Here is a 19,053-nt window from a genome sequence, read left to right as displayed (position 1 = left end):
ATGGGGGCTCGTCCGGGATCTTTTGGGCTCATCAGACATCTCAGGCACAAATCACGGACAAGCCTCCAATTTTCACAAATTTGCTTTAGATGTGTGACAAATAATGAGAACCTACAAGATTTTTGTTTAAATAAAAGAGAATTCACAACACAAACACAACAGAGAGTCGAACCAAGGTGGAAGCGAGAGATGGCTAATCCGGGCCAGCTTTTATTGCCTGTAAGCTAGTTGTTGTCTAATGCAAGTATAAACTACCTCTAGCAGTGTGGGAGAGGCATCACAATACAACAAAATGATAAACTAAGTTAATGTAATTCTCAGAATTTGTGTTGCTGTGTTATTGTTATTGTAATTAGCAGTGAGCTATCCTCCATCACTACATTAAATGAGCCATGGCTGTTGGCCAGGAATGCTTACAGGCTGGGGAGCATTAGACTGCCAACAGATGTAAGTGAAGTCTGGTTGATCTGCTGGCAGGGCGATGAGCAATTCAAAGAATGATTGCATTTAATGTCCTGTACAATGTTTAGAAAACAACACTTAAAAGATGATGGTTAAAAAAAGGCTAAAATTACTGAGTGAAATGGAGCAGCAGGTATATGTCATGCTTAGCAGGTTTACACACACACACACACACACGTTGGGTATTCATATCTTGTGGGGACATCTAATTGACATAATGCTTTCCCTAGCCTCTTACCCTAACCCTAACCATGAAAAATGAATACCTAACCCTAACCCTTACCCTAAACCTAACCATAACCTAATTGTAACCCTGACCTAAAACCACGTTTTGAGTCTCAAAAGTGCCTTCAAACTGATTAGGACTGGGATTCCCTACAAAGATATGAATACACACACACACACACACACACAAATTATGGACGTATGGCTGGAATCTATGTCGCAGTCAACGTCGGCTAAAGTTTATAGTTTCTCCTGCAGTCGATCCCATGCAGAGATACTGCAAGATGGCAAAATTAATGTAACTTAATGGAGCGTAAAACATGATGCTATAATCCATGCCTCAGTGCAGTTTTGCAGTGGAGCCTATGGTATGGTTTTTGTGAGTCATTTGTAAAGAAATGGGCTGTGGCTACAGTGTAAGATGAGAAAACATAAAGCTGCAATTAAGCTGCAGGATGTTCAAGGAAAAAAACATCCCACCGATGGTTTGGTTGATAGTCACTGACTTGGATGCACAGTTTTGATAAAGCAGCTGAGCTTAACCACAGATACCGACTGTTCTCCACAACGAGAAAAAAGATCACGTAAATCATTTTTTGGATGATAATTTTATCACTCTAAGCCCTGAGCAAGGACAGAACCAGAAAGAATCATATAGTGATTTATATGTTTAGTCTCACCACTGGGCAAAATAAAAAATTATGTTTCCAAAATTCTCTGCAGAGTTTTTATTTTTCAGACACAACCTGTCCTGTCGTAAGATACCAGAAACAACACACATGAGTCTGAATTCATTCCATCTTTTTTGTCCAGTTTTTTCTTTCCAAGAAACTTTCGGCTCTGTGGAATTCACAGAGCTTCATCTGCATGATTATTGCCAAGCTGGGTGGAGAAGGTTGAAAGACGCTTTGTGAAACAGAAGAGCAAAAGAAGAAGCCAGACAGGGTCCTGTGTAATATATGAGCGTAACTCATTGCGCTGACTGACCTGCTGTGTTTACAGTTCAAAGTTGCGGAGGTAGCTCAGTGCGGCTAACTGTTGCCTTTTATGATGTCCCTAAAATTTCATGAAATCAATCCCCTCTCAGCCACAAGTCCAACCTTTGTTAGTGAGCCAGCTATACTCTGAACAGGATGACAGGGCCCTGTTTTTTATACACATGCAAACACATAATACCGCCCCTGCTGCCAAACTTATGTCATCCTAATCCCAGAGAGCTATTCTGAAATCCCCAGCATCCTCCCTTTATCAGAGCCAAAGCTTCCACCGCCACATCTTCCATTTCTTTTCTACTTTTCCTTTTATTACCCTTTTCTCTACTTAGCTATGGTTCCACACTGAGAAAAGGATTGATGACAGGCTCACAAGATTTTTGTTTTTGACATGATGACGCGACAAAAGATGGACAACAAGCAAGTTTGGTGGATATAAGATCTGACAAATGTTGGACATCATTTGATGTGCGAGTGCTTCAAAAGAGAACAAAAAAAACCTTTGCACATCTATTTCAGAAGAACAGACTGAGCAAATGTTGTAAACAGCCAAACAATAAATTATTGTTCAGGCGTGTGAGGACATCAAGGAATACATTTCCAGAGGCTAAGAACAATACACGTGTACATCCTGTATTATTTGACCGTTAGAAATATATGAATTTCTGTAGTTTTGGTCTATCTGTCTGATCTGTAACTCATATCTCTTTTGGTTGTAACTTTAAAGTTTGCAAACATTTGTGTGACGCCTCAAAGTCGTTTCACATCTTCTGACCAGTCGACCAATAACTCATAGTTTGTGCACGTGCAGAAAATTTAGGTTAAAAAACTTGTCTCCAAAAAGTCAGGGCAGTTTCCATGATTGGATACTTTTTGTCGCTACTTACGTAAGTGTCACAAAGAAAGTAACCACTTGCTCTGAACTGCTGTTTATTCTATGATGTCACGTTTTTTCGATTGCTGCCAACAACCTTCGTTCATTCTGCTCTCACACTCACACAGAGCCCCCTCCAGCCGTCACAGTCCAGGGTAACGTAACTGCCTCCCCGGGCTCCCGGGCTGTCCTCACTTGCCACGTCGTTAGCACCGTCAGCTTCAACCTCACCTGGCTGAGAGGAGGCCAAGACGCCCGTCTGGACCCACACGTGAACATCCTCGCCAACCTTTCGCTGCAGGTGTCCGCTATAACCCCAGATCATTCTGGCTGGTACGAATGTCACGCTGTAAATGAGGGAGGGGTGACTGCAGAGCGGATCTACCTCACTGTACAAGGTGAGGAGCGTGTGTTTATGTCTTTGTGTGTTCTTAGCTTTTAACCTGCTGATGGTCTGTGTGGCTTTGTACCTGCACCTGCAATTCTCAGCAAACACAACCACTTTTCTAAAATATATGTCTCTTAAGTGCCCCTGCCTCCCTTCCCTCCCCTGCTCCCCATATTTCACTCTTTCACTTTATGAGATGTGTGAAAATTATTTATGGTTGACTCTCAGGCAACACTGAAGTAGAGTTTTCCATCTCCGGACAGCTCTTATAGTCGTGTTCCTAACGCTTCACTGACATGAGTCGGGAACACTGTTGCATGGATGAAAGAGTGCTGCTATCTATCTGGCCAGCTCCACAGAGCGTCTGCCAGCACCTGGGCAGGAAACAGTGATGCGGTACAGCTGCTAAAATCCACTTATTAGCACATGATCTCAGCCAGAAACATTTGAGAAAGGAATTGAGGAAGTATGAATGAGTGAAGAATTTTTCTTATTTTTTTCCTTAATTCAATCTGTCCAAATGAACATCCTGTTTGCTTGGCTATACAACCAGAGAAGAAGAAAATTCAAAATCCATATGCTGCTCGATGTTAGCTTAAATCTCTCCGCATGCTTTACTTCTTAGGTTTCAGTGGTTTTAAAAGAAGGCAAATTGGCGTTCTTCTCTTTTTAAATGAGAAGGAGAGCCATTTACTCAAAGTGGCTTTTATTTTCTAGACCTAAATTTAAAGTGTTCTTGTGATCTTACCTCAGAGCAAATTGTTGTCTTTTTAAGTTCAACCTCAGTGACGGAGACTGAATATTTGAAGCCGGCGCTTCAGGCAGGTTTTGAGAGGAACTCTGTCATTTGGCTCGTCTCACTGAGTGATGAGTTACACAGTTGACCCAAAAACTGTTTAACTGGATACTTTTCTCTCTTTTTTTTAATATCTCCACCTGCTTGTTTTTTTGTCACTAATTTATTTCAACCTGTTTATTGCTATTTTTTTACTCCTTTTCCTTCTTTCTTTCTTTCTTTCTTTTTGCATATTATTTTCTCTGTGAAACAGCTGTTAGCAAGCCCTGGGGGTTTCCTAATTACTCCCTGTACAGACCCATCCTAGTGATTAGTCTCACTTTGAAGTAAGCCAAGTCTGCTGACAGCTTACAACACTTGGACGCTACACAGTGGAACTTGGGAGTGTGTCTGTGCTGTCTGCCTTAATTTAAAATGGCTTTTCTTCTTTTGATTTTTCTGTTGTGTCTCCACAAATTACCTGTTTAAATGGCAACATGTCACACCATCCGAATGTTGTTTTTAAGCCTTATTTAAACGGTTCTTGTCAGACAAAGTTTCCAGCTAAAAATGGGGCTTTTAATGACTTCTTGCCACAGCTGTGCAGCAGTCGTCGCTTTGTGGTTGTTTAGTCGTTGGAGGACAGAGATAAAGAAATATGTGGGCGAAGTGTTAGTGTGTCCAGTTTTGTGAGTTGTGACTTACAATACTACTCTTTGCCAGGTGTTGGATGTCTACAGTTTGTATACTGCCAGTTAGTCATTAGCATACATGGCCTTTTCAAAATTAGACAGCCACAGATGTAGTCATAGTAGATGCAGACTGACAGAGGGGTCAGAGGAAGAAGTGCAAAGAGGAGACTTGGGATAAATACATTGTGAGAAGGAGTGAAGGCAGATGAATGACGCAGAGGTGGGAGAGGATCAAGGGACTGCTGGAGACAAGCCTCTCCCAGACATAGTACATCTGTTGCTGGGCCGGGGTGGAAGAATGCTGATATGGTTGTCCTAGTTTCTCTGCTGTCCCCTGTCCCCGGTGACATTGTGAGAATGAGAGGCAAGTGAAGACAGAGAAGAGGGGCCTTGTAGTTGTTCTGGCACTTTCTTTTGATCTTGTGTGTTTTCCAGTCCTTAAGATTTTTTTCACAATGGAAAGTCAAATTGTTTTCAAGTCAAAGTTCTAATATGTCAAAGCTTGACAGCATTTGGTAAATGTGCTGTATATCTTTTAAAATGTAGCACCCGACTCATGTGCGTGTGTGTGTGTGTGTGTGTGTGTGTGTGTGTGTGTGTGTGTGTGTGTGTGCCTTCATTTTCTTTAAGCGTATTCCCTCAGCTAACCTTTCATAAAGTAATTTATAGATGCCACACAAGCCAGAGCAAGTTTCTGGCAGGGACGCAGATTTGATGTTTCAGAAAAGTCTCTACATTAGGAAGAGTCTTAGACGGATTTTCCTGAAGTTGGAAAGGTCGGAGAAACTGGACGTGATTGTAGCAGCGGGAATAGAGTAGAGAAAACACACCCTTAAAGAGAAGAGTTACACATCGTAAATCAGTTGGAAAATCTCTGTATAGCCAGCTTCTCTGGGTCTGGATTCAATATTCCTTCCTGTGTTACCAATAAAAAAGAGAATGTGAGGGTGAAAGATGTCCTGTGAAACATTAATGGTTGTCATATCAGCCGTCACTCTTCTCACTACGGTGACAATAAAAGTTTATGCACTGTTACAACGTCTGACTGAAGCTGGACTCATTCAAAGCACAAACGGCTTTCCTTGAATCTGTCCACGACTGTGTTTCACTGAAGACAGTGCAGCCAATCGATCTCCAGTAACATGTGCGACTGAATAAGACGCCGATTCATTTTAACAACTTGTCTTTTCTTCTAGAGGTGCCCAGAGTGTCAGTAGAGCCGCGCAATCAGACCTTTATGGCAGGAAACGATGTGCAGATCAGCTGCTCGGCTAGCGGCTATCCTCCACCTCGCCTGGTCTGGACCCACAACGGCATGTTCATTACGGCGTCCAGCAGGTAAACTGATTTCCTTTCACACAAACAGAATCAATCATTCTTCTTTATATTAATTATACAACTCAGATTTTTCAGCGCATAGAATAAATGCCGATCTTTTCAGACACAGGATGACTCCCGGTGGCTCTCTGGTTATAAAGAATATGGAGAAAAAGGATGGAGGAGCGTATGGCTGCCTGGCCAGCAACCAGGCTGGGACCGACTCAATGACCTCCATCCTCACTTACATTGGTGAGCGCACACATTCACAGACACTGGAAGCAAACACAACATTTACTAATATATTTTATGTATCACGTGCACTGCATTGCCATTGATTCCCTTCATGGTACTGATGTTTTTCTATTTTTTGTTTTTCTAGAGTCTCCTGTAGTGTCTGTGGCATTCAGCGAGATTCTTATTGGTGTTGGAGAAGCCACTGTGATGGCCTGTTCAGCATCTGGAATCCCCCAGCCTGAGATCTGGTGGTACAAAGGTAGCATCTCAGAGGACGGGACAGGTTTAGAAAATAAAGAAAAATGGAAACTGTCAACATATTCCCACAATCAGTTTGAATTACGTATAAGTTCAATGCACAGAAAAAGATGTCGATTTTTCCATTATTTGCTCACGCCACACCAAAACACTTATTTTTTGTTACACTGCTGTACTTGCTCTGTTTTGTAGGCCACGCAAAGCTCCGCCCATCGTCCCTCTTGGAGGTGGACACATCGGGGGGGACGCTGACCATCAAGGAGACCCAGAATGCCGATGCTGGAGATTACACCTGCTTGGCTGTCAACGCTGCTGGCACCGCATCAGGACGGATCTCTCTGAGCGTTGGAGGTGAGAGCGGGACCAAGTTTTGTTCATTCTCTAAAAAGCAGAGTTAATTACTCTGTTTGTTTCCTGTGCTGCATGTTGCTAATGTCGTGCGACTGAGGTTTTCTGTCTTTGCTTCTGTTTTCAGCTTTAATATTTGCTTTAAGGGAGAATTGTTTTTGCCATCCAGTCCTATTGGATAGCTACAGCTCTTACTTTCTTTTCAGGAAGACTTACAAATCCTTCCCTGCAAAAGTAAATTGAAATCCAAAGCTGTTAAACAGAAGCTAACTCAGAGGTATTGGGGGTAGTCATCTCTGTTTGGGACTTTATCCCCTCGGTGAACTCGTGCAGAACTGCGAAACCTTTTTCAGGGGCCAGATGTATAAATGACATAAGCACATGTTCCCTGAAGATGGTGTTGTTAAAATACTTGTACCTTCTAACATATTTTACACTATACACACGCTTTACTTAGATGACCTGAGTGTGACATATCTTCATGCCAAAGAGAACAATAGAAGCACTGATTGAATCCTGGCAGCACTTTATTTGGAGCCTTGAAACATCGTCTTTATGTGCTATATATGAATGCGCTCTTTGCCAGACCAAGAACAAAAAGTGTTTGGTTTACACCTACAGTTAAGAAGGTCATACAGAGGTGGATTCACATGTTTGCAAGGTTAATTGTGCAAACTGTCCACAGTAGCTGTACGCGTGAGTCCGAGAATCAGTAACTAACAACCCAAAACACAGACAGACTGTCTTTAAAGTGCATCATCTTCTACTCTTTTTGGTCTCTTCACCGCTCTAGCTGCACCCAAGTTCACCGTAGAGCCGTCAGATGTGGCTTTGGACATCGGCTTCAACATGACCCTGCCCTGTTATGCCCAAGGTTACCCTGAACCAGAGATCGCCTGGCGGAGAGGGGACGGCTCGCCACTTTTCAACAGGCCTCGCACACATGGCACTATCTCACAGAGCAAAGGGCATTTACAGATCACCAGTAAGATTTTTTTAAGCTGTATATGAATTTTATTATTATTATTATAATATTTATTTTATTATAATATTGTTATTTTATACCTTAATGTCCCTCTTTCCTTCAGACCTATGGGTGGGAGATGAGGGGGTTTATATTTGTGAGGCCCAGAATCAGTTTGGCAAGATCCAAACCCAGGCCAGCATCACTGTGACTGGATTAGGTAAGAAATCTCATTTCTTTGATACTATTATATTTTTCTGGTCTAGCACCGTAACCTCCAAATTGCTCAGTTAGCCCTGTCGCTCTCAAAACACACACATATCGGTTTCATGGCTGCTGAAGCTATGAGTTCCTGTGTATCTTGGGAGTTTGTTAGCACCTTTCAGTAAGCGTGTTCGAACACACGAACCTTGTTAACTCTCTAATTCTGTTTCACAGCTTCTCTTTAGTGGAAAACACACTGAGCTCTTATATGTAGGCCAAAGGTTAGAAGGCAAAGACCCACCCAGCTGTTATGCAGCTTCAGCTGCTGCAGCTTTTCCCTACTGACAACATGCCTCACAACATTCATGGGATAAAAGAAAGTACATTCTTAATGCTTCCACGGAATGTGAGGGGATAGGTAGCACTTTATTACCTGATCCTATTAGTAAGTCTGAGCGCCTCTATAAAATCAGAAGTCTTGGCGGTTTGCTGGTGCGTTCAGGTGCGTGTTCTTCTGAGGAGTGGACTTCCCAGCAAATTCATCTTGAGGTCAAACTGTGCAAAATTCAGAGAGATTGTAAAAAGCCCAAAAGCAACATATCAGACTCTACAGTCTGTATGTTAAATGTTAAAGTTCATGACAGCACAATTAGAAAATCCTAACCCAGAGAAAGCCTCTTGTCTCTAAAAAAAAAAAAAAGATCTGTTCCTTTAAATTAAGAAAGTGTAAAGCCATCCATGCCTTAACATTATCCAAACAATCTAGTAAACCCCTTAGAGGACTCACAGACTTGCGTTTTAGTGGCAGGTAAATCACATGTTGCAATGACCGTAAGTCCAGACATCAACCTGGCTGAAATGCTGTTGGATTTTAAGGCAGCTGTCCCTAAACAAATGCCTGAACTGAACACTGCGTGTTCCAGGATTCCTCCACAACCATGTGAGACACTGATAAAGTCAGACAGAAAAGACTTACTTCAGATTATTGCTGCTAAAAGTGATTCTTTAAGCTACCGACTCGTGGCGTGCATTCAGTTTTTTTGCTCGACTGTATACCAAATGCAAATGTACGGCAGTTTCTTTTGGGAACTTGGTGTGTCCACTGTACGTACGCGTTCCCAGGCTCATCAGGGTGGTCGTTAAATTCCCCTCACCAGCACCCTGCTGTCCATCTCCTACAGATGATGTCACCACTGATTGTGTTAACACCCTCAAACTATTTCCACAAATGTGATGTTACAAGTTTGTATTTATATACATACAAAGGCGTGTTTGCGTGGTTCTAGCAGCTGTATAAAGTGCACACTGTACATACAGTATTGATGATGCAGTTGTACGAACAGTCATTCCCTGTCCGTCATACTGGATGCATACTGAACACACTGTATAAAAACTTTTTTGCCATCGGCGTCCTTGATTTACTTACTTCTTCTCATAACATCTGTAAACTTGTCCAAATGGTGTCCACAGTTTCACCCGCCATCGCGATGAGTCCGGCTGTGCTGAGCGTGATCGAGGACCAGCCGATGACTCTTCCTTGCGTGCTGCTTGGTGGGAATCCGCTGCCCGAGAGGCAGTGGCTGCACAACTACGGCCTGGTGAGGACACAGAGAGGAATTTGATTTTTAAATTGTTTTCCACATCTTGCACACCTTGATTCTTGCCCTGGATTGAATAAAGAGGATTTCATTCAAACTTGCATTCTGTCAGGTGACCTCAGACCAGTATGTGTCAGTGAGGAGGGATGGCAGTCTGCATATTGACAGAGTTCGGCTGGATGATGCGGGTGACTACACCTGCCTGGCTGAGAACGCTGTCGGGGCCGCCAACCACACAACCGCTGTCAACGTTTACGGTAGCAAACATTAGAACGCATAAAATCTCTACACAGACAAGTGGATGATCCCATTATCCTCCCACCAATCAGACATCTATTAGGTTCAGCATTGAGATCAGCTGTTTTACTGGGATTGCGGGCTGACTTTTGTGACCTATCCACACTAACACTTTTTTAAAGACAGTTGACCAATGTTGTCACTCTTTTGTTAGCACACTTACGAGGACAGATATGGATATGTAACGAGAATTGAAGAAATGCAATTAACCGAACCGAGCCTGGGTTGATATCATTAAGCACACCTGGGCTGTTTCTGCATTGATGTCTCTAAATATAATTTAATTTAATGTCTCCTTTCCACTGTGAAGGCTCTTGTGCTCAGGAATAGGAATATGTAAAGGCCGCATTAAACCCAGGAGCTGCTGAAGGAATTGTAGACTTTGAAGCAAAGTGTGTGAGAGAGTAAAACGTGTTCTCCATTTCTACTAAAATCAGATGCTGGCAGATTCCACCGACATAAACAGGAACAGTTTGCAGCATGTATATTAAAGCAGCGGCTCCTTTAAATTAGTGGGGTTAGGTCATTTTCATGTAGACATGCACAAATCACTTGTGCAGCGGTGTATTGATTTTGCAGTAAGTCATGAGAAACTGTTTTAACAGAGATTGCAAAATGTGCAGCCAGAACACCACCATGTTGTGTCTTGTATTGTGTACACTCCACGTGATGCAGTTGTTTAGCTAAATCATATTTCCAAAAAAATGTTACAAGCCTCCGAGTGATGATCTCTTCTGCAGAGTCCTTGGAGTGACAGAGTCACAAAAAAAGAGAGTGAGAGCGAAAAAAAGCACAAGAGTAAAATAGGAACATCTGTACTGAGCAGTGCATGGACAGCTTCTTTCCAGATGCTCGTGAGACACACAGGAAATCAGTGGTGGCACTGATGTGGAGACATCCAGGCACAGATTCAACGCAGAGGACAAAATGCATGGAGTAGATTCTATAAATGCCCGATGATGAAATTCTTCCGTATCTTCTTTTGCTTTCATTTTTGCAGTGATTCCCACCATTCAGCATGGCCCTCAGGTATTCAGCACAATCGAAGGAACGCCCATCTCTCTCCCCTGCCGTGCCGCTGGAGTACCAGCTCCTGATATCACCTGGACAAAGGTGTGCATCTCTTCACTTGAAACAACCCAAAAAAAAGCCAAGTCTCTTTAAATGCTGCCAAATAATTTTCAGTGCCACACACAGAGAAACCATATGACACAGGGATGAAGGACACAACTAATAGTTAACTGTAGCTGTTAACTAACACTTAATATTGCTCAGGTTGCATCGCAATTTCTCACCTGATGATTTGGAAGGAGTAAATAATTCCCCTTTTCCTTAATAGCCATTTTCCCTGATTCCCTCACACTTAAAGGATCAGTTGACTCGCGTACCCGTGCACAGATGAACCTCTTTATTCTCCTGTTGCCTGTTTTATGGCTAACACAGAGAGCGTTTGTGTTTATGCGATTTGGTTGTGCGGTTTTGAACAGCGATGAGCTCAAGTGGAAACCTTCCAGATGTGGATGCATTGTTTTCCACTACAAAGGAACAGGTTCCTGCATTGTTTTGTGTCAGCGGTCAGGATTGCACAGTGTTTCCTTCACTGATAAGCTCTGGCGAGACAATAGCGCTCGATTGGAAAATGCCTCTGTGAGGGTAAATGTGCATGTTTGATGTGCTGCACCGTGGAATCTACCTGCGTCCATTAGCTTGCACGGTGTCTTCAGCCTTCGAGCGCTCACATTTTGAGCTAGTCTATGCATGTGGACAGTCCCTCCCTCTTTTCAGTCTTTTACACTTGTTCCTCAGAGTTGTAAAGGCCTTGCTGTTAAAGTGAACAGGGCTACAGGGACATATGAAACTAGAGCCTACTAAGTTCTGCACCAGCTGTTAAAACGTGATTCCCTCTGATTCCTTTGCTGTTTTCTATAACATCAGTCAGATGATGGCATGTTAGTGACTGCAGGGCTGAAATATGACACACTCCCGCTGCACTAACATCACACTGGCTTTGTGCTTTGGGTTTATATGATTTGTACGTTTGTAATAATTACTTCACAGCCCTGTTGCTTAAGAAGCGGGCAAAGAATCTGCTTTTATATTTAAGTATTTAGTAGGTCAAACCACACTTCTTTGTCTTGGACAACAAATCAAGTGTTAAAGCTGAGCTGATGAAGTAAAATCCAGCCCTGCTGTGATTTGTTTTCTAGGGCGGGGAGCTAGTGAACTTGGGTGGTTCGGCCTTCTCGTTGAATCCCGACGGCAGCCTCCTTATTACTTCGCCTTCTGGAAATGAGACTGGAGAGTTCATCTGTACTGCTGCTAATGCTGCTGGCCATGCTTCCAGGAAGGTCCAGCTCACGGTCTATGGTAAACCTCATCACCAGCTGAAGGCTACACATAATCTGTACAGAAACACGGGGGCTAAATGTATTATTTTACATCAAGAAATTATTGCTAAATTAAGGTTTCTGGGATCACACTGATCATTTTTTACCAAGTCTACATTCTGTGCAAACCCTAAAAGATGATAGTAACCAACAAATCACCCACATTCAAAGTCGCTTAAATCTCCTTTCCTCCTCGTGTGATGCTCGGTTTGAACTTCAGCAGGTCAACTTGACCATATCTACATCTACAGCGAGGAAGGATGAGCAACTGAAATGAATTAAATGTGTCTGTGTGTTTGACCGCCCAGTCCGACCGAGGTCCAAAGTTGGCGATGACGGACACTCAGCAGGTCCGACGAAGATGTCGGTGATCGAGGGCGAGGATGCTGTTTTGCCATGTGATGTCCACAGTGTCCCGCCTCCCATCATCAGTTGGGCCAAAGAGAGGCAACTAATCTCTCCGTACTCTCCCAGGTAAAACACCTACAAACAAGCAGAGGTTGCCAACTGATAAGCCCTTGTACACGACTTTATTCTGCCATTTTCATTAAAGTCACACCAGACAAAATCACCTTCTGCTGTACAATACACCGTGTCAATGACACATTTGCTTAAGTTTGGCTAAAATCACAATATCTTGGTTTTAACCTCAATGAGAGAGCTTGATTTGTTGTTTAAAAGAGAACCTACATATACTGTAATCTACAATGGAGTGCTTTGTCAACCGTTTATGACCTCAGGGCATAGTTTGTGGTTTTCTAAGATGACTGAGTAATCATACTCCTCCCTGTGATCTGTTGCTCCTACTATGCGCCCAGCAAACTGACTATAATTATGGTTGATGGTGGATTAGTAAGAATTACCAAAGTGTCTTTTTTTATGTAATAACCGAATAAGTCACTGAGTGGAAACTATAAGTGTGTGAGTGTGTTTGAGGTTTCTTTTCTTAATATTTCGACATTTGCAGCCATGCGTTTCACCCAGACTTTGATTTGTTCCTGTTTGGTTTTTAAGTATGTTCTCGTTTCTTCCAGACATGCAAAGCTTCCCTCTGGGTCTATGAAGATCTTAGAGACCAGGCTGTCAGACAGTGGACTTTATGTGTGTGTTGCTTCCAATATTGCTGGAAACTTAACGCAATCCATTGAGCTGAGCATTTTGGGTAAGTTTAGAAGATTAAAAATCTATGATGAATGTAAAAATTCCTGACATCTAATGTAAAAACTGTCAAAATATCACAGTGATATTTGCAACCATCTCCATGAAAATAGATAACTGAACATATACAGTTTGTGCTATCCATTTCTCAGATTTCAGACAGTCAAACTACTCATTCAGTACTCACAATTACCTAAATGAGAGGTGCAGCTCAGACATAATATCACCTGGGATTACATAGTTCACAGCCACACACATAATCTATAGTAACTCCTGGGCTGAAATTCCTGCACTAAATATCATGCAGCTTCAGGTGAGGCAGAAGAAAAGCTTGACAAATCATGTCCTTTCTACTGCAGTGCCCCCGAGTATTCATGCTGGCCCCAGGGTAATGAAGGTGCAGGTGGGTCACCCTGTGGAGCTGCCATGTGTGGTGAAGGGATTCCCAAAGCCCGTGCTAATCTGGACCAAGGATGGTAAAAGATACCCGGTGTCACCTGATGGCAGTCTGGCCTTGACCAATGTGGGACTGGATGATGAAGGAACCTACACTTGCACAGCGACCAACACTGCAGGCAGAGATGAGGCTCGAGTTCAGCTTGTAGTTCAAGGTTGGCAACTTACAGTATTACTCTACCGCTCAATTTTAAGACGCTCCATACTAACTGTTATAGATGCTTTGGAAGGTGTGTGATATGTTTGATTGTGTGTTTGCATCTTTTCAGTGCCCCCCGTTGTTGAAGTACTGGAGCCCCCCTTCAACAGTCCTCTGCAGGAGAGGGTTGCCAATCAGCGTATCGCCTTCCCCTGCCCTGCCAAAGGTGCTGTATTACCATCTTTAGCTTTCAGTTCGCAAACAAGGATCACAACCAAATGCAAATGAAAGCACGTCTATTCATAATGAAGCAACAAGCTAGGCAAGGGGCTGTGGTTTAGGTTTCTTCCTGTTAAAAGGACGTTTTGTCTTCTCACTTTCCCCAAGTGATTGCTCATAGGGATTTGTCAACCTTTCTCCCTATTATTGTCGGGTCTTTGACTTACAATATGAAGGTGAAGATTGTTGTGATTTGCTGCTATAAAAATAAGTAAAATGTATTGAACTGAACTGAGGGCCCATGCCAGCTCCTGAGCCCGGCACCTCTCATCGATACCTCTGAGAGCGAATGACAAATGGAGAAAAAGGGAAGAGAGGTTGAGGCAGGGAAATGAGAACGTGAGTTGGCGTGTTGGGGTGTAACAGCTCATGCCATCATTCTAGCTAGGTGCTTAATTATAGTTTGGTGCATTTATTAAAAAGAGTACAGTGCAGATTTTCTGTTGCAGGAACAACTTTGTTTTTCTGCCTTGGAATTCTTTTGCTAGTGTTCCTGTCTCCATCCCTTCTTCAGGTCTTCCCAAGCCAGTGATTCGCTGGTTGCGTAATGGCCAGGAGCTGACAGGTAATGAGCCTGGCGTGTCCATCCTAGAGGACGGTACACTGCTGATTCTGGCCTCTGTTTCACCGATGGATAATGGAGAGTACGTCTGTACCGCTGCCAACGACGCTGGATCCACTGAGAGGAAGTACCAGCTCAAAGTCAACGGTGACTGACCCGTTCTTTAAGTATTTTGCACCTCTAGTTCAAAAATAAAATTCCTACATTTCATAATATATTCATTACCTTTGGCACCTCCACAGTACCCCCAGATTTCCGTGACAGAGAAACATCCGGCAACCTGTCAGTGGTCCTGAGCCAGCCCACCAGCTTGGTGTGTGACGTCACAGGAACTCCAACACCTGTCATCACCTGGTACAAGGATGGAGCTCCTGTATGTGAAGTCTAATTGATTATATTGGATGGAAACAAAGACATATATCATTTTGCCATGTGTGTAAAGGTTACACCTTTAAAAGACAGGTACATAAATCAAATACACATACTGAGCGCTATAAATTGCATAACCCGTATTTAACCTGCGGTCATGAGACTGTGGTCTCTTTTTACATGAGAAAAAGTAATGAGAAATTATAATGACCCTTCCTTCTATTCAATTATGGAAGCCTTAAGCCTTGAAAGACTTAATGGGCTCTGATCACAGGGTGCGCTGTCCAAGAGAACAGACTCTAAATGTGTGTGGAGCCTGTGCGCATCCATGTGTGTGTGTGTAACAAAGACCTGCCAAAGAAGCCTTGGTTTCAATATGCTCAAAGCTGTAATGACAGAATAATAATGATAAATTGAGGGGAGAACAGAGATTATCACACACTTTGCTGTAACATCCCAGTTAGTTGGCTGCTTTTTGTTCCCTTGGCTGCTGAATATTTTTTCCCTGCCAGGCACAGATGGTGAAATCAGAACTTTAATCCGCTAATTACGAGTAATCTAAATCTACGCTCTTCTCTCCGAATGTTTTCTTGGCTCTAAGCAAGAACTGCACACTTTTTGTGTTTTGTATACATTTTAAATTAGGTTTGTCTCTCTGTAGACCGCAGCCACTTTATTTTTTTCCAAATCTGCTGAGAAATGTATCAGCAGCTCGTTTTTTGTGTTTTTGTTTAGATCCTATTACAGCGACATCTTTGAATTTGTCAGACAGCATTTCCTAAACTTTCAGTTACGCTGTGATTTTATTTATGCTGATCGACAGGTAGTTGCAAGTAGCGACATTCAGATTGTTGATATGGGAAAAACTCTGAGACTGCTGAAGGCAGAAACAGCAGATGCAGGCAGCTACAGCTGTAAAGCCATCAACGTCGCAGGAAACGCCGAAAGAAGCTATTTTTTGGATGTGCTTGGTGAGTAAAGACAGTCAGTGGCGACACACAAAGACTATTCTGTGCTGCAGGTTAATGCAATCCTGTCTCCTAGATTTACCCACAATTCTCAGTTCGGTACAATTAATTCAGAGCTGCATTAAAAAAGTATTTAGACCAAAAACGAGAGAACATATGACATAAATTATATTATATTCACATTTTACCGTGCTCTCTTCCTGATTGTTACTTTCTGAATTTTAATATACTTAAAAAAAACTTTTTTATTGTTTTATGAATAAAGTTTGACTGATTAATCTACGGTGTTTTTAAATGTTAAAATAAGAGCTGCTCAGCTTGTGGACGTGCAGAACTTGCAGAATTTGTGAGATATTGGCAACATTACTGCAGCACAATGAGAAAGTTGTTTAAATATGAATATGTAGTTGTACTATTAAAGCCGTTTTTTCTCTCTTGGTTCCTTAGTCCCACCGACAATTATAGGTTCGGGCTCTCCTCAAGATGTTTCAGCAATTATCAAACAAGCTGTCTCTCTTGAGTGCAAGGTGCAGGGAATCCCTTTTCCTGCTATCCAGTGGTACAAGGACAGGAAGTAAGCATGCTCTGAAGTGAAAAGAAATGAAGTTGGCTGAACATTCATTGGTCAGTACTTCCTGTTCTCGTTCTTATTCTTAATCCTTTCTAGGCCGGTGTTTCTTGGTGATCCCAATCTGGAGGTCACAAACAGGGGTCAGGTTCTGAGAATAAAAAGTGCCCGTCTTGGAGATCAGGCCCGCTACCAGTGTAGTGCCACCAATACAGCTGGGAAACAGTCCAAGGACTTTAACCTTAGTGTCTATGGTAAGTGTGTAATCCTAAGCAGTGTGCAAAGTAAATTTTGTAATGTAAATACAGCACCGTGTCTTGTCTTGAGCCACCCATCATTTCCAGAGAAATAGAAAATAGATGGATAGATGCAGTTATTTATGGAAAAGTGTGCAAACATACATGGAAGTATAGTATGTGGGGCCAAAACGAGCTTCAGGAATCACCCTGGCGCTTTAAAAATATTTATGCTGTCAAACTGTGGTATTTCTTTTAGATAGTTTTGTTGCTAAGCTGTCTGTCATGTGTAGAAATATGTGTATAATTCAGGGTCATGTACCTTGGTCATGTACAAGGACTTTACTGAAAATGAGTGTAAAAGCAGCCAATTTCCAAAACTTTGAAAGACCTTCAGAAATCCTGGAGAACTGCTGCTCAGGAAAATCAGGCTCCGCAGCAGCAAAACATAAAGAAATGAGTGGTGGCTCAAGACTTATGCACACTACTGTATACTGTGCATACATCTTTTAGCACAATTAACATGGACAAATGTAGCTGAATTACAAATTTCAGTATGTTTATATGTTTATTTCAGTGCCCCCCTCCATCAAAGGAGGTAATGTCACCACAGAGGTGACAGCGCTGCTGGACACTGCGGTAACTCTGGAGTGTGAGGCACGTGGGGTGCCGCTTCCCTCCATAACCTGGCACCGAAAAGGAGACATCATCCTGTCCAGCCGTCAGGCTCAATATGTAGAGCGAGGCCGCTACTTGAAGATCGTTCGTGCACAGGCCTCTGATGCTGGACAGTACACGTGTAAGGTGACCAGCGTGGCTGGGAGCGCTGAGAAAAGCTACACGCTGGACATCTACTGTAAGAGCCAGAAGTGATATCGACACACATTTCTTGTGTTCACTGTGTTTTGTGTCAGCTTAAAGTAACAGCTGTTAAAAATTAATTTAAATGATGTTGTTTACAACAAGTCCAGAACAAGTCCTGGAAATTAAAACTGCCATCATCTCTGTGTTTAAAAAACCCTTTATTGGCTCTGAAGCATAATTTGGTGATTTAGCATAAACCAGATTTAAGTTCTGCCTGATAAAAGCCTGAAATGTGTCAAATGCAAATAAGATTTTAAACCTTTGTCACGTTCTCTTCTTTCCGTGGCGCCCTTTTATGGACCTCTCCTGTGCAGTGCCTCCCACAATCACAGGCGGGGATAAAGGGCCCATCAAACGGAAAGTGGTTCTCAGTAAATCTCTGATCCTGGAGTGTGAGGCTGGAGGACACCCTCCACCCTCTCTTACGTGGCTGAAGGATGGAGTCCCTGTACACGGTGGGGCAAGTGTCCGTGTGCTCGAGCAGGGAAAGAAACTAGAAATCCCCTCGGCTGCCGTCTCAGACTCGGGACATTACATCTGTGTGGCGACGAGCATCGCCGGGGAGAAGGAGGTCAAATATGACGTCAGAGTTTTAGGTATAAACACACAGAAAATCGCTGATTTCTGGTATAACTACATCCCTATCCATTTTCTTCTTAGAGTCCTATCCCAGCTGTCATTATAGTGATTTTTCACAGATCACCCTAACTACAGTTGATGGGGAAACACCTGGGCTATTTCTATCCATCCAAAATGCACACAATGCATTTTTAAGTCATGTACATTATACTGTTTGTAGGAAGTTGACCTGCTTGTTTGCTTGCATGTTATCCCAGGAAGTGTTTGGTCTGGCTTTGTTGTTCGTTCCACACCGATTTCTTTACTGTATCCAAATTAGTATTTTTGCTTTGAGAAAATTTAGTCTACTTAACGTTTATTGGTAATAGAATTCAACATTTAATTCTGCCAAGTAGAAACATCACAGGAAAAAAAGTGTGATCTAAACTGGCCGCTCAGTTGCATGTGTTTCATAACTGGTAAGAACGAGGACTAAGTACAGCCGACTTACCGACGTGATGCTGTCATTTATGGAGTAAATGCCTGTGAGAAAGACATTCATCTCCTCTGGGTACCAAACAAGCGTCATTGCATAGCTGTGCATTATTTCAAACACACTGCTGACAGGATTTTCTGAATTTGTACTTGCTATCAGAAAATTGGCGACTGTAGCCTGTCAGGTTTGCTCTTTAACTGTCTGACAGCTGAGAAAAGCGTTACGCCGTTGTCGGCAGGATTCGAACCTGCGCGGGGAGACCCCAATGGATTTCTAGTCCATCGCCTTAACCACTCGGCCACGACAACTCGTGTGAAAGCTGAGCCGATGCTCTTGTGTTCTGCTGATTCTTATCTGCGGTGTCCTGTCACTTCACTGTGGG

General features: G+C 42.7%; 1 protein-coding gene and 1 non-coding gene across 2 annotated transcripts in view; one reads left to right on the top strand and one right to left on the bottom strand.

Moving 5' to 3' along the window:
• The window catches only part of hmcn1 (hemicentin 1), a 90,915-nt gene that overhangs the window by 38,416 nt on the left and 33,446 nt on the right, over positions 1-19,053 (top strand). The window contains exons 11-32 of the mRNA XM_063460559.1: positions 2,682-2,951; positions 5,605-5,746; positions 5,850-5,977; positions 6,108-6,221; positions 6,413-6,571; positions 7,362-7,553; positions 7,657-7,752; positions 9,207-9,334; positions 9,447-9,591; positions 10,632-10,744; positions 11,839-11,998; positions 12,327-12,492; positions 13,053-13,180; positions 13,536-13,787; positions 13,902-13,997; positions 14,565-14,759; positions 14,855-14,985; positions 15,805-15,952; positions 16,397-16,523; positions 16,617-16,771; positions 17,331-17,609; positions 17,932-18,213. Of these exons, the coding sequence (XP_063316629.1) occupies positions 2,682-2,951; positions 5,605-5,746; positions 5,850-5,977; positions 6,108-6,221; positions 6,413-6,571; positions 7,362-7,553; positions 7,657-7,752; positions 9,207-9,334; positions 9,447-9,591; positions 10,632-10,744; positions 11,839-11,998; positions 12,327-12,492; positions 13,053-13,180; positions 13,536-13,787; positions 13,902-13,997; positions 14,565-14,759; positions 14,855-14,985; positions 15,805-15,952; positions 16,397-16,523; positions 16,617-16,771; positions 17,331-17,609; positions 17,932-18,213 (3,606 nt within the window). The remainder of the gene's footprint in view (positions 1-2,681; positions 2,952-5,604; positions 5,747-5,849; positions 5,978-6,107; positions 6,222-6,412; positions 6,572-7,361; positions 7,554-7,656; positions 7,753-9,206; positions 9,335-9,446; positions 9,592-10,631; positions 10,745-11,838; positions 11,999-12,326; positions 12,493-13,052; positions 13,181-13,535; positions 13,788-13,901; positions 13,998-14,564; positions 14,760-14,854; positions 14,986-15,804; positions 15,953-16,396; positions 16,524-16,616; positions 16,772-17,330; positions 17,610-17,931; positions 18,214-19,053) is intronic.
• On the bottom strand, positions 18,898-18,979 carry trnas-aga (transfer RNA serine (anticodon AGA)). Its single transcript has one exon. It is a non-coding gene; the product is annotated as a tRNA-Ser (tRNA).

The sequence above is a fragment of the Pelmatolapia mariae genome, linkage group LG17, assembly GCF_036321145.2.
Source record: "Pelmatolapia mariae isolate MD_Pm_ZW linkage group LG17, Pm_UMD_F_2, whole genome shotgun sequence".
NCBI lineage: Eukaryota > Metazoa > Chordata > Actinopteri > Cichliformes > Cichlidae > Pelmatolapia > Pelmatolapia mariae.
This window is presented reverse-complemented; position numbering and strand designations above follow the sequence as displayed.